We start from the raw sequence: 15,862 nt of genomic DNA, 5'->3' as shown, positions 1-15,862 counted from the left end.
CTGTTGGCGCTATATAAATCCTGTATAATAATAATAATAATAACAATACCAGCAATACAGTATCACTTGGCGACGTGGCAAGTCCCATAAGTGCAGTACAAGCTGGTGTGGTGGCGAGCACATGTATTGTCCCACAACCACCAAGAATTCGCATACAGGCCCGTAGAGCCCCAAGTATGCTTCCGGATGTGCTTGCAGATCCCAATTGGCAGCCCACAAATTCTGCAGCACCTGTACTTCCCCCATTCACTGCCCAACCCGGAATTCAGGTGGAAATAGCAAATTTAACTACTCCCCTTGATTTTTTGGAGCTGTTTTTCACAGAAGATCTGTATGTATTGATTGTGGATCAAAGCATTTTATATGCACAACAATTTATCGCCACTAACCCAAATTCAAACCTTGCCAGACCATTCGCATGGAAACCCATTACGGTTTCCAAGTTTATATTCTTTTGGGGCCTAACTCTCATCATGGGCATTACTAAAAAAAATGAATTGCAGTTGCATTGGTCCATAGACCCAATTCACCATGACCAGGCATAGATATGAGAGTATAATGTGTTTTATGCATTTCAACGATAATACACTCTGTTGTCCTCAAGGTATATATATATATATATATATATATATATATATATATATATATATATATAAAATAATTTTTTATGCTGGACTACAGGAATTTTCTAACCAAGCTAGAGACATGGGTCCTATTAATATTAAAAAAGCACAAGGATGCTGGGGATGTTGGATCAACAAGCTTGCTCCCAGAACAAATTCTCTGGATAATGGAGTTTCTGTTATCTGCACACACCTAGACTCAGAAGAAACTTCAAAAATGAACTCTGTATTAAAAAACATGCAAACAGGGAGCAGAAAAACAATATATATATGTTAAGCTGGCCATAGATGGTTTGAATCTCAGCCGGTTCAACCAGCCTGCCAGGTTTAACATAGTGCCGCTAGCAGTAATTATGTTCTCCTGGTGGTGAGGACTTTAACTGCCCCCCCCCCTCCTGTCAGGAGAAAACAATCACACAATATATTGTGCCATTGTCTATTCAGTGGCTTGCCATTGTCTCAGCTTTTGAAAAGATAAACAAGAGACAGACATCACTCATTAAAATGAGCTGTGTAGAAAGTTTATAAGATGAGTTTTGGAACTGTCTATATTTTCAAATTACTCAGTTTCATGGTCTCTATATGGCAGATCATAGGGTAAAGACCTTATGACACTCTCATAATATACCTACATATCTATGCAAGGGACTATTTACAAGCTAATTTTTCAGACAAAATAACTATAATATAGACATTTTGAAAAATATAGGACTTTAGAGCAAGGGTTGGCAACTCGTGACGCGCATCGGCACTTTGGATGACACAGGAGAGCGATCAAGAGAGACCCATCTCCCACACAGGAAACATGGCCAACCAGCAGCTGCTTCTTCTTATAGGGAAAGCAGTGTGGCTGGTACATGCCCAACTCTTTTCCGCCACCATCAGCTCTGCCATTCTCTATGTACACAGAGGCAGTTGGAATCCCCAGACAGCTCTTCCTTTGAAATGCTAATTACCATTGTAATGCTAATTAAGCAGTCTTGGCCAGGCTTTTCTTATTGGTGGTCACATGATGTCTCCCTTTTCTGAGCTGTGTACATATGCTCCTCTCCTTCAGCAGCCATGCACCTGGCTCAGGCTGGAGGGGAGTCCATTATAGACAGAAAAGTTGAGGCTTTGTATTTAGCTGGATTTGTAGTTACTACTTTTTTACAAACTTTGTAGAAACTACTAAGCAGTCCTTACAAAGTCAGTTATACTACTTTGTGCCTGGCTTTGTGACTACAGCTTTGTGCCTGACTTTGTAATTACAGCTCTGTGCCTAGCTTCATGACTATTGCTCTGTGGCTGGCTTTGTGAGTACAGGTTTGTGCCTGGCTTTATGACCATGGTTCTGTGCCTGGCTTCATGACTACGGCTCTGTGCCTGGCTTTGTGACTACAGCTCTGTGCTTGGCTTTGTGACTACAGCCCTGTGCCTGGGGCTGACATGTGGTCTGAAGCTTGGGGATGATCTGTGGTCTGAAGCGGCATGCATTAGGGCTGATATTTGGTCTGAAGCTACATGCATTGAGACTGATCTGAGGTTTTAAGGTGCAGGGATTGGGGCTGATCTGCAATCTGAAACTGCATACATTGCGTGAAGGTGCAGAAATTGATGTGATCTGAAGAGTGAAGGTGCAGAAATTGATGTGATCTGAAGAGTGAAGGTGCAGGAATTGGGGTGACCTGAGGTGTGTTCGAACAGAGTGGCACATACACAGTGATGACGGGACCGTGGCAAAAGTCCATTCACTGCATGAGCCCCAAAGGGGAGATCAGAGCCGTGCAGTGCAGCCCCAAATGGACCAAAGATCAACCCTAGAAGAGGGAGAACACAAGGGATAGAAACATCACTGCCCCATCCCACCATGAATCAACTTTGTATATTTGGGTTGATGAATTAATGCACTACCTCATTTTGTGGAAGTAAAACATAATGCAACCAAATACACCACTAAATCAAATGTATGAACATGTATGGTATAATGTTCACAAAGAAAGCCCCTATATGCCAGTCATATGTCATAAACATGTAGTCACAATTACAGAGACACATTATAGCCATAACAATACCATAAGGTCAACAGAGCACAAGCAGGTAAGGAACACTAATGCAAAATATAGGGGATGAAACTAGTACAATTGAAAACAAAGTTGGTTCACACATTCTATGCAGCAGGTATCTCCCATATATCCCTGGAAAACAAGTCCATGGTATCAAATACCAAGCCATAGCCCTGGTCACACATACAAAACCAAGCCCAAGACAATGTTGATCACCTTCTTCGACAACGAAGACATCATCCATAAGGAATTTGTTCCTGCGGGTCAAAACCATGAATGCCGCATTCTACAAGGGAGTCTTGAAGTGGTTGCTACAACACATTCGCCGTGTTCAGTCAGAGTTGCACAGAAATGGAAAGTTGATTTTGCTGTGCGATGATGCGCCTGCGCACTGTGCAATCTATGTGCACCAATTCTTGGCTCAGCACCGCATATCTGTTCTCCATCATACACTGTACTCCCTTGATCTGGCACCTGCGGACATCTGTTTCCCTGCCTGAAGAGCGTCATGAAAAGAGGACATAGTGGCAATCCAAGAATGTGTGACAGCAGTTCTGCAATTGATTCCTAAAGAGGCCTTTGCTGACAGTTTCCAACAGCTTTAAGAAAGTTGTAAAAAGTGTGTTGTGCAGGATGGAGATTATTTTGAAAGCCAATAAAGGTAATTTATTTGTATCTTCTGTTTTGTTTGTTTTCTGATACCAATCATCAAACTTTTTAGACACACCTGGTATATTGATCTATACCCATTTGTTTGTTCACCATATTTGTGCCTATTGTGCTCCCTCTCTTCTGTCCCTTGTTCTACTGTATCCTTCATATTGTCATTTTTATTTGTTGCAATATCTTGTGGTGACCTCCTTTCTTTTATTTTAGGGCTTTTCCTTACCCAGGTGTTTTTTCCCTTTCTTTGTATTTGCAAGGATCCCCCCCTCCCATCCTCGCTGCACTTAAGACATCTGATGTATTCCTCTCCTCACTTCCCATCTCTTGAACATTATTGAGTTTGCCAATATTTTTTTCCAGATCTCTTCAGTTTGTTCTTCTGACTACTCCAACTCTATGCCTTTTCATTTGGATAGTTCAGTCTATCCCTGCAAAATGTATTATCCTTTGTTTCCTATAAATCTTTAATTTAATTTCTCATTTATCTAAAATTTTTATAGACCTAGCAATACATTTCCATTTAAGAGTAATACCTCTGCATTATTTTTTTTTTACAAGGCTTTATCACAATTCTGTTGGGAGACCATTTGTTCAGCTGCATTGCAAGTGCAAATCACTCCTCCTTCCACTGATGCTTTGCTTATGAGTCATCTGAGATTTATGAGAGACACAAGTGATTACAAAAGTAGAAGATTCCAAAGCATTTTAATGATTACACTACCAAGGCTGCTATTACATTGGTCTTAGCCTACCTTATTCCCAATAGCTTTTTTCGGTGGAAAGTAAAAGGTCTTCACATGTGGATACTTGCTCAGAAGTTTATGATGTAAACTCCGAAACTCTGCATATCTTTTGTAAATATTCCACTCATCATCTTTAATCCTGATATATACCTTAAAAGAAAGTAAGAATCATAACTATAACATTCACCTCAATTTATTGATAAAAGTACATAGAATGCATGTATCTAAGCTATATTCCTAACAAAGACTAAGATCAGATTTTTTTCCTTCTACCTCCCTCCCTTTTTTGTGTCATTGCTAACCTCCCATTGAAAACACTGTTGACTAACATGTTGGTCTTCATTTCACTATTTTCAGATTCACTCATGAGCTTACGATATGTGTGGTAATTGAAGTGAATTGTTTAAAAATACAAACATGAGTACAAACTGAGGCAGATAAACCACACAAATTCTTGGGGAATGCTACTTAGTGTAAATAGAAGTTTTGATTCTTAAAAAAGGGTAAGGACGGAACAATTTAGGGGTCACTGAAGAAGGGAGGTAAGTGAAGGGATTGTTGTTAAATGATTTATATTTTTTTTCTCTTCTGTTGAGGGAAGGATGGAAGATTGGGGTTTATAGGAGGTTTAAGGTGTAAGGATTTGCAAAACGTGATTGATGTTTAATAGTTTGTAAAATTAAAAAGACAACAAAAAAAGTTATATATTGTATGTTACTTATAGTGTTAAATATTTGTCTGCTATTATCAGTTGGGAGGTGATGGCATGGATTTCCTAACTCTAGCAGATAGAGCAATGTTATCCACCTGGCTTTGATGTGTCATGGGTAGTGATGAATCTAGGGTTTAAGGCTGGCCACACTATACAATTTTCTGTCCAATTTCTGCCCAATTTCCTTTAGATTTACCTTCAACTATGTAGTGCAAGGGCCTACCTAATTGGATACAATTGAAAGTGTTGTTAGGTCTGACCTCCTATTATATGGATTTTGGTAAATCTAAACCAAAAATCTCAAGAAAATTGTATAATGTATGGCCAGCCTTAGTTGTGGGCAAGTTCAATAAACAGTTCCAAAAATCTGCAAATTGTGAACCTTAATTTGAAGTCAATGGAAGGTGAAACTTACAAATAGATTCTTTCCATTTTCAAGGTTAAAATGCAAGGCATTGTCAAACAAAAGGACATGGGGAGCTTCACACTGCCAGGGGGAACATGGAACATTGCAAAAAACTTTTTTTTAAAACACTACTCGACAGGGAGTAGCTCTTTTACTAAGGCTTAAAGTGTAACATTAAAAATGCACAATTCATTTAAATGAAATTTTTGTGGATTCAGTAAACCTGCCTGTAAAATGGCACACCTGTAGGATGTTACATAGTTACATAGTCTGGCTGAAAAAAGACCAAAGTTCATCCAGTTCAACCATAGAAAAAAAAAAGTTATAATCCTATACCCACAGTTGATCCAGAGGAAGGCAAAAAAACCCCAGCAAAGCACAATCCAATTTGCTCCTGCTGGGAAAAAAATTCCTTCCTCATCCCCCGAGAGGCAATATTATATTCCCTGGATCAACTTTACCTATTAATGTTAGTATCCAGTTATTTTCTGTGTATCTGAGAAACAATCCAGGCCTTATTTGAAGCAATCCACTGAGCTGGCCAGAACAACTCTTGAGGGAGTCTATTCCATATTTTCACAGCTCTCACTGTGAAGAAACCTTTCCGTGTTTGGAGATTAAATTTCTTTTCCTCCAGATGTAAAGAGTGCCCCCTTGTCCTCTGTGTTGACCTCAGGGTGAATAACTCTACACCAAGTTCACTATATGAACCACTGATGTATTTCTACATGTTGATCATATCCCCCCTTAATCTCCTCTTCTCAAGAGAGAATAAATTCAGTTCCTCTAATCTTTCCTCATAGCTGATCTCCTCCATGCCTCGTATCAGTTTTGTTGCCCTTCTCTGTACTTTCTCAAGTTCCCCAATGTTCTTTTTGTGAATTGGTGCCCAAAACTGAACTGCATATTCCAGATGAGGTCTTACTGATTTGTACAGGGGTAATATGATATCTCTCTCTCTGGAGTCTATACCTCTTTTAATACAAGTAAGGATTTTGCTCGCTTTAGAAACTGCAGCTTGGCATTGCATGTCATTATTAAGCTTGTGATCTACCAGAACTCCCAGATCCTTCTCCACCATTGATTCCCCTAGTTGTACTCCCCCTAGTATGTATGATGCAAGCATATTCTTAGCCCCCAAGTGCAGAACCTTACATTTATCAACATTAAACCTCATTTGCCACATAGTTGCCCAATTAAACAGTGCATTAATGTCGCCTTGTAAGTTGAAGACATCCTGTAAGGACGTTATTCCACAGCACAGCTTGGTGTCATCTGCAAAGACTGAAATGGGATTTACTAAAGCAATAGTGACACTTTAGAAAGAAAATAAAATACCATTTGCCGCTAAATGACATTTCCCAGCTGGCTTCATTCTGTTTGTAAGCAAAGCCATTTTCAAAGTCAGTAGGCAAGAGATTCTCAAACATTAACCACTTACCCATCACAGTATAGCAGATATACTGCTACACAATGGCACAAGTGCGCAAAATCACGTATATATACCCACGGGTGCCATGATTTGACCCCCGAGGGACCAATCATCCTATTTAGGCTAGTGATAGCCTAAGTCGGATGATCGATCCCTGTTCTATCCTGGTCTGTGCTGACAGTTACACTGGTACAGGAAGTGATGACATCTCTCTCTGGAAGAATATGAAAACAATAGAAGTATGAGCGCTGGGTGACAGTAGACCAGTTAGGTACAGAAAAGGTAGGAGCAGCCAGCATAGAAGCGGAAACAACCTCAGATCCTCCAAGAAATGCCAGAAATAAAGGTACAAATGCGGCGCTCAATCATAGTTGCAACATATTGAAGATATCTCACAGTGTTAAAACTTCATTAATATAATATATACAGATTAATGTGACTGTTGTGACACAACAAGCAGTAATAAACCTTCCGTGACTGCCGTGACCGTGGTGTTAAATGATATTAACAGCAACACCGCTTATTAGGTATAGATAATGCGGAGTGAAGTGACTGTGGATATACAGTAAACAGAAAAGTAAAATACGTGACTATTAAAACTGGAAGCAATGAGCATACTATGCACCAATTAACTTATAGGATATAGTTCATATGAGATGATGTGACTGTGGTGACACAAAGAATAGCCGATAACTTTCGTGACTGCTGTGGCTGGAAGCAATGAGCGTACTATGCACTAACCAGATAGCACAGATAAATGTGCGTTGGAGTAAATAAGACCTACTCCTCGGTACTCTGGGGGTGGGAACTCAGCATGCGGATGTGATCATCAGGCGGAGGTACTTCACTAGCTGTCATCTATCCAAAGCAGGTTTCCACATCTCAGGTTAGCTGTGTCCAGCAGTACAATTTACAGCCATCAGGGGGATCATACGAGGCAGATAGGAGCCAGGAAAAGATCCTTCAGAACAGGGACTCTCAGTGCCAGATAAATGAGCCCAGAGAGAAAAGAACTCATCTGAGGTAGTTAGTGGTTAACATTCCATAAGAAAGGGTATCTCCCTAACGGGCCTTTGAAAATGTGTTATTACACGAAACGCGTTAGAGAGATACCCTTTCTTATGGAATGTTAACCACTAACTACCTCAGATGAGTTCTTTTCTCTCTGGGCTCATTTATCTGGCACTAAGAGTCCCTGTTCTGAAGGATCTTTTCCTGGCTCCTATCTGCCTCGTATGATCCCCCTGATGGCTGTAAATTGTACTGCTGGACACAGCTAACCTGAGATGTGGAAACCTGCTTTGGATAGATGACAGCTGGTGAAGTACCTCCGCCTGATGATCACATCCGCATGCTGAGTTCCCACCCCCAGAGTACCAAGGAGTAGGTCTTATTTACTCCAACGCACATTTATCTGTGCTATCTGGTTAGTGCATAGTACGCTCATTGCTTCCAGCCACAGCAGTCACGAAAGTTATCGGCTATTCTTTGTGTCACCACAGTCACATCATCTCATATGAACTATATCCTATAAGTTAATTGGTGCATAGTATGCTCATTGCTTCCAGTTTTAATAGTCACGTATTTTACTTTTCTGTTTACTGTATATCCACAGTCACTTCACTCCGCATTATCTATACCTAATAAGCGGTGTTGCTGTTAATATCATTTAACACCACGGTCACGGCAGTCACGGAAGGTTTATTACTGCTTGTTGTGTCACAACAGTCACATTAATCTGTATATATTATATTAATGAAGTTTTAACACTGTGAGATATCTTCAATATGTTGCAACTATGATTGAGCGCCGCATTTGTACCTTTATTTCTGACATCTCTCTCTGGGCACATTCCATCCCACAGAGAGAAGAATCAACAGAATTGTGAGTACAAGCACTACACAATCACAGTTGGAACACTCTAGGACACATTTAACCACTTGATCGCCCCCCAGTTAACCCCTTCACTGTCCTGTCACCAGTGTCATTAGTACCGTGTACAGATTTTTTTGCTGATCACTGTATTAGTGTTGCTGGCGACTTCAGATAGCATTACCGTCAGTTAGCGCCCCTCCCAGATAGCGTCAGATTGCCCGTTAGTACACCAGTAATCACTTTTAATCCCTTCATTGCCAGGAACATGCTTACATACACAATAAACCTCCATTGCTAGTATAGTGTCTGAACGGATCAATATTTTTGATCAGATCAGAACTATACCAGCGTTCACATTAGTATAGTGTACCTAAAAACGCAGTGTTACTGGGATCAGCACCTGCGTTTAGCCCCTAAGCTTACCCCCCTTCTCCCCCCAGCAAGTGCAGTGTCAGTACATCACTGTCACTTGATACATTGCACACAAAATTGCAGTGTTTGCAGAATCAGGCCTGATCTCTGTTAGCACTTGCCAGTACATTTTTTGTAGTGGTTCAAGCAATCCCTAACAGCCAGGTGCTTCTTTTCCCGTGCGTCGCACTAGGTACTTATAAATTTAGTGGCCACAATATCAATGGAAAGGTACTCTAGTGAAGAGGCCTACAGGATGCTGAGCATGTCAGGTGAGAGCGAAGGGGAAGACTCCCTGTCACAATCTTCCTCAGAATACAAACCTGTAGATAGCAGCAGCACTCTGACAGATAGCTCAGATGATGGAGAAGAGGTCCCTGCTAAGATCAGGCGTACCCGACCCCTTTCCCAGGTTGCTGAGATGTAACAAATGCATGATGACTCTCATATGCAGCAGAGTGCCAGTACTGGTGTCGCTCTACCTTTTGGTGAACTGGTGAGCACCAGTGGCCTAGTATGCCCTGGTCTTTCACATACCAGCACTGCAGGATGACATGGTGAGTCCCATAAGTGCAGTACAAGCTGGTGCGGTGGCGAGCACAAGTAGTGTCCCGCAGCCACCAAGAATTCTCACACAGGCCCGTAGAGCCCCTAGTATCCTTTTGGTTGTGCTTGCAAATCCCGATTGGCAGCCCACAAATTCTGCTGCACCCGTACTTCCCTCATTTACTGCCCAACTCAAAATTCAGGTGTAAACAGCAAATTTAAATGCTCCCCTTGATTTTTTTTTAGCGTTTTTTCACGGAAGATCTGTATGCATTGATTGTGAATCAAAGCAATTTATATGCGCAACAGTTTATCGCTGCCAACCCAGATTCAAACCTTGCCAGACCATTCACATGGAAACCCATTACGGTTTCCGAATTTAAAGTTTTTTTGGGCCTAACCCTCAACATGGGCATTACTAAAAAAAATGAATTGTGGTTGTATTGGTCCACAGACCCGATTCGTCATATGCTTGTGTTCTCTGCTGCCATGGCCAGGCATAGATATAAGAGTATAATGTGTTTTATGCATTTCAGCGACAGTACACTCTGTCTTCCTCGGGGTGACCCTGAAAATGACCGGCTCCACAAAATTCAGTCCCTCGTAAATCACCTTAACCAAAAATTTGCAGATGACTATACTCCCCAGCAAAACATCTGCGTTGAGTCCCTCATTAATTTTTCTGGCTGCCTTGCATTCAAACAATTTCTCCCCAGCAAGCATGCCAGACATGGGGGCAGCTGGTGTTGTTGAGAGGCCCCTCTGTGTCCATGACTATAACCTTAACATGGGAGGGGTGGACTTCAACAACCAGATGACAAAGCTTTACTCAGTTTCTGGAAAAGCTAGACACTGGTACAAAAAAGTGTCTATTTATTTCAAATGGCTCTGTATAACACTTTTGTGCTTTACAAAGCAACTGGACATAGTGGATCCTTTCTAAAATTCCAGGAAGAGATCATCATGGCCCTTTTGTATCCAGAAGGTGCTATGCCCCAAACTCCCAACCCAGAAGCAGTTACCCGGCTGCATGAGAGGCATTTTCCTGATTCCATTCCTGGTACCCCAACCCAAAAGGCACCCCAAAAAAGATTTGTCTTTAGCAGACATGGAATTATATTCATGTTATTTTCATGAAAATTTTATAGTCAGAGTTTAATAAAGCTATGGGATGATAATTATCTGGGAGAGAATGGTCCTTATCAGGCTTCAGGATCACAGAGATATAAGCGTGTGTAAAGTCATTGTGCGAGGGAAACCCCTTCAGGAGACCCCAAAACAAATTTAAAAGATGAGGCACTAGGATGCCAATAAAGGCTTTGTAGTATGAGTAGGGAAGACCGTCTGGTCCCAGGGACTTGTGAGTAGGGAGATATTTAACAACATCCAGTAGTTCTTGGAAATCTCCGCATTCAAAGCCGAAAGATCGGAGGGTGAAAAATGCGGCAAAGATAAGGAGTCAAAAAAGGCGTCAAAAGTAGTCATCTGAAGGGGAGGGTGAATATCAGGGGCCAGGCAGTTATAAAGCTTCTCATAGTATTCCCCAAATGTGGTAGCCATAACATGCGGGTCATATGTGGGTTTGCCATCAGGTTGAAGTAATTGGTCCAGTAAGGAAATGGATGCTTGAGACTTAAGTCTGTTCACTAGCATGTGGTGTGGTTTGTTGGAGAACTCTTAAAACTTTTGCTTAGCCCAGGCGAGAAATTGAACAATTGAATTGTTTTATGTAGGTCAAAAGCCCTAATTTGATCACATATATGGGAAACTTTCTGTAACTGAGGTATAGACAGCCTTTCCAACAAACGATGTTCCGCTGTGGATAATTGGTGGATAAGGGATTGTCTGGCGCAAACAGAGGCCTCCCAAAAGGTAGAGGATGAGGATATTGAGCCAACATTGAAATGAAAATAAGCATCCAGACCCTGAGAGAGCTCCTCTCGAAGCGGTTCCGAGCGCTGAAAGCTCTCATTAAAGCGCCAGTGGCAAACCCTAGGGGTAGAGTCAGGGAAAATGAGGTCAAGTGATAGTGAGGAATGGTCCTACGAACTCATCGGATTAATCTCCGAAGAAACCAAGAAGGGGAGCAGGGGGGCGGTGACAAAAAATTATCTAATATAGAGTACATGCGATGTGGAGTAGAATAGAACATGAATTGCCTATGAAGAAGATGTTTGACTTGTCAGGCGTCGAAGAGATGATGCTCACAAATCAGTTTGTGGAAAGCTGTGGAGGAGGAGCATAGCCACTTCGATGGGGTGGGGGCAAAGAGCACTTTTCTATCCTTATGGGGTGACATAACCTATTTAAAATTCCCCCCAATGATCATAATGGGAGCTGATATCGAGCATAACTTGTCTAGAGTCTGAGAGAGAAATAACAATTGACCAGAGTTGGGTATATACAAATTCAAAATTATAAATGGAGAGCCGGCATACAAACATTCCATCAACACATAGCGACCATGTGGATCAACTCGAGGAGGAGACCCTCAGGGAGCAGTTTTTCTGGATCAAGATAGCTACACCGGCTTTCCCGAAGTATTGTGGAATGCTCTTGGAGGCAAAACAAAAATAGCCATCCTGTTTGAAATGGGTTTCCTGAATGAATATAATATCTCCTCCCAAGGATCTGAACTCCTTCAAAGCCATCCAGCTTTTTTGTATTGAGTTAAGCCCTTTGACATTATGGGGTTGATTTACTAAAGCTGGAGAGTGCAAAATCTGGTGCAGCTTTGCATAGAAACCAAATCAGCTTCCATTTTTTATTTGTCAAAGCTTAATTGAACAAGCTGAAGCTAGAAGCTAGTTGGCTACCATGCACAGCTGCACCAGATTCTGAATGCTCCAGTTTTAGTAAATCAACCCCTATACGACAACAGCCTTAAAGCCATCGTGAAAATGCAAAGGGTATAGCTGCTGTGTAACCTGAGCACACAAAAAAAATTATCACCAATGAGACAAAACAGAAAACAACAGAGACAGAAAATCAGGTGATTATCATGGCAACAGGCTTAGTGCAAACAAATGTATCACAAAGAGCAGAGGTCACAGAGACTATGGCCAGAAACAAAGATATCTTCAAAGATATGTACCTGGGAAATCGGAGATTTCCCAAGTCGTCAGGGCTGGAAGCCTGACGCACAAGGGGGCAACATGGCAGCACATCAGGACAGGACATACAAGTGAGGGAGGGGTAATAGAATTTCTAAGGCACAAATGGGAGCATAAAAGCTAATTTAGAAAGACGGGAAACCTGATAACTGGAAGAGTCAGGTGGTGGGGCCCTCCGAGCCAGGAAGTCTGGACCATTGGGGAGTGCATTGAAACCTCTTCCTCCTAGGTTTAGCGGGTGTCCAAATCTTGCGTGGAGTAGCAGAAGACTGGGATGGCGTAGGAGGTTGCAAAAAGTTCCAACTGTTTAAAGAAGGAGTCCACTTCATGGAGATCATGGAGGAAGACTTGGGAATTATCTTTGGAGACAACAAGCTTAAAAGGAAATCCCCACTGGTAAGTGATCCGGTGCTGCTGGAGATGAGTGGTAACCGGCTTTAAGACACGTCTCTTTGCCAAAGTAATGGGGAATAGATCACTGAGAATCTGAAGCTTGTCTCCCTTAAATTCCAGGGAGGTCTTGTTGCGAGTAGAGGTGATCAAAGCTCCTTTGCTGTCAAAATAATGGAAACGAATAATAACGTCTTTGGGCCTAGGCCCTCAGGCCTAATGATCTATGGGCCCGATCCATATGCCAATCAACATCTGGGACTTTGGAGGCCAGACTGGTAAACAGAGACAGCAGGTGGCGTTTAAGTTGGGAGTCAGGGACCGAATATTCTGGTGGCACTCCCTGTTTTCCAGGTCCTCCTGCTGGAGCTGTAACTGGGACACATAATGTTCATATTTGCATTATCCTCTTCCAGGACATGCACATATTGCATCAATTTGTCAAACTTTGATTCAAGGTGGTCTGTGCGATCCCCCAATTGAGTAATTTCCCCCCTGAGCTCCTGGGCCAATTTCCCAATTTCAGCAGAGATAGTGCGGGTGATAATATGTAAAAATACTTGCAATTTATCCTCCAGAATATCCACCGTTAGAGAGGGGGGCACCGACGCAGGAAGCAAGGCAGCAGGGTTGTCTGTGTCTGTCCCCGCCATGTCAGCGGACTCTCCGGAGCACTCACTCAGGCCTCCGCAACTACTCGAGGTCAGGGATGCAGAACTAGTGAAAAAGTGATCCAGCATGGAAGGCCTCAGATCCAGTGGAGGCAGCGTGGGTGGCTTACATCACCCAATTTTGCCCATGGGTGTGCTTGAGTATGTCCTGACATGGGTGAGAACACTCCCGAGTCTGTGGATGCTGCAGAAGGGTGTCAAAAGGCTGCTGTAGTCTGAGGATCGGCGAAGCTCTCCCTTCACACGTCAGCCAACTTGGGATGCTGGGCATACGCCCCCTTATGACACTATTTTTTGGTGATTTTGTATTTAATTTTTTATTTCAAACATATCCCGTCAACTTCTGTTGTATATACATTAATGTTTTTCACATTAGCAGTACCCACTTTAGAAATTAGAAGTATTCTGCGGCACCATTTTTTACATTGGCATTGTTTACACAGTCATCATATATATATATATATATATGATATATACAGTATGTTGGGCTTTTTTATGTCCATTTAGCTCTTAGTGTAAGCAGGTGTAGTTGGGGAAGTGTCTCCCCTCGCCTACCAATCTTTCCTGTGTCCCGTCTATGGGCCGAAGTGATGTCACCGGAAAGGACTTCCTAACATCATCCATTTACTTTTTGCTCTTTATTTGTTGATTTAATTTGCTGTTTCCCCTCCTTTTCCTTTTACTCTATCATTCCTTTCATTTCCAAATTCTTATTTATTTTTATTATCCTCCAAACACTTCTAGGAATCTTTTTTGATTTTTGTACCATCCCTCCCAGATCTTCTTAAATTTTCCCATTTTATCCTCATCTAAATGATACAGTTCTTCCAATATATATATATATATATATATATATATATACACATAAATACATATATACTCAACTCTATCTATCCAATCTTTTATTTTTGGGGGTTCTGATGTTTGCCAATATTTGGGGATAAGGCTTTTAGCTGCATTTAGGAGGTGGAACAAGACTGTATTTTTATATTGCTTCACCAAGAGCTCTGATTTATAAAATAGGCACGCCCACGGATCAATCGGTATACTAATCTTCTGAATCTCTTGTATATATTGTTTTATCTCCCTCCAAAACTACTGTATTTTGGGACAATCCCACCAGATAGGTGCCATTGTGCCCCTACTTCCACATCCCGTCCAACACTGGGATGAAACTGATGGCTTTAATTTATGCATCACATTGGGTGTAATATACCATCTTACTAGCACTTATAATTAGTTTCAACTATATTCATATTTACCGCCTCATGTGTTAAACTAAACATTTTATTTTTTTTGTTGCTCATTAAACTTTGTTCCAAATTCCATTTCCCACTTCTCCAAAAATTTTTGGGGTACTAGCGCCTCTATTTCAGTAAATATTCTATATATCCTTGCGGTAATGCGTTTCTGTATTCTATTTGTACTTAACAGTTGCTCTAAAGGATACATTTCATCCTCATTCCTTAGTGGATGTGGGAGCTTTGCAACAAAGTGTCTTATTTGACAATACCGCCACTCATCCAGTGTAGAAAATAGTTCCTTCTTATTCTTCAACTCGTGGAAAGAATATAAAACTCCTCTATCCGGAATATCTTTTAAACGTGCATTTTTACCATACTGTATATCATTTTATAATATCTCTAAATATTAACCAAGATATATTTTGTAATGTTTGATTATGGTTGATTATATTCTGGAATTAATATTGCGACGGAGGGTAGGCAGGACAGAACACAAAAGACGGATGGCAAACACACAAAGCTTTATTGAGACAAATGACAGTCCCTCAATAGGGGGGATTGCAGGGAGTGGGACAGGACCCAGTATGGAAATAGCAAGAAGAGGGCCCAAAATACTTGTAGTCTAGCCCCAGAGCAGGGCAAAGTCTCTACAGCAGTTTGTAATCCAGACTGGGAAGTGGGGATTGAGTAGAAAAACAGTTCAGGGAAAAACAGGGGAGCATATACTCACGGATCCGGCAGGGGTGCCCGGGTCCACGGGGAGCAAGATAGCACAACAGCGAGTACTTGCCCTGAATCCGGAGTATGATGCGTGGCGTAGTCCGTGGTAATAACTCCCACAAGTCCTGGGCACCTGCAGAGGGCAGCTGATGTAGTTCTCCCCCCTATCCAGGGGTTTGCTGTGGGCAGCTTGCGTGGTTCTCCCCCTTATCCTTGGGGCTTGCAGAGTGGCAGCTTGCGGAGGTCTCCCCCTTCTCTGGGGCTT

General features: G+C 41.8%; 1 protein-coding gene across 2 annotated transcripts in view; it reads right to left on the bottom strand.

Annotated features, from left to right (window-relative positions):
- The window catches only part of SNX29 (sorting nexin 29), a 1,801,773-nt gene that overhangs the window by 178,160 nt on the left and 1,607,751 nt on the right, over nt 1-15,862 (bottom strand). For both annotated transcript variants that reach the window (XM_089669411.1, XM_089669412.1), the window contains exon 19: nt 4,087-4,227. In XM_089669411.1, coding sequence (XP_089525537.1) covers nt 4,087-4,227 — 141 coding nt within the window. The remainder of the gene's footprint in view (nt 1-4,086; nt 4,228-15,862) is intronic.

This window comes from Staurois parvus, unplaced genomic scaffold (assembly GCF_062004578.1).
Source record: "Staurois parvus isolate SC_StPar_1 unplaced genomic scaffold, SC_StPar_1.0 ptg000075l, whole genome shotgun sequence".
Classification (NCBI taxonomy): domain Eukaryota; kingdom Metazoa; phylum Chordata; class Amphibia; order Anura; family Ranidae; genus Staurois; species Staurois parvus.
The sequence above is the reverse complement of the archived record's forward strand: the minus strand, read 5'-3'. Positions and strand labels throughout refer to the sequence as shown.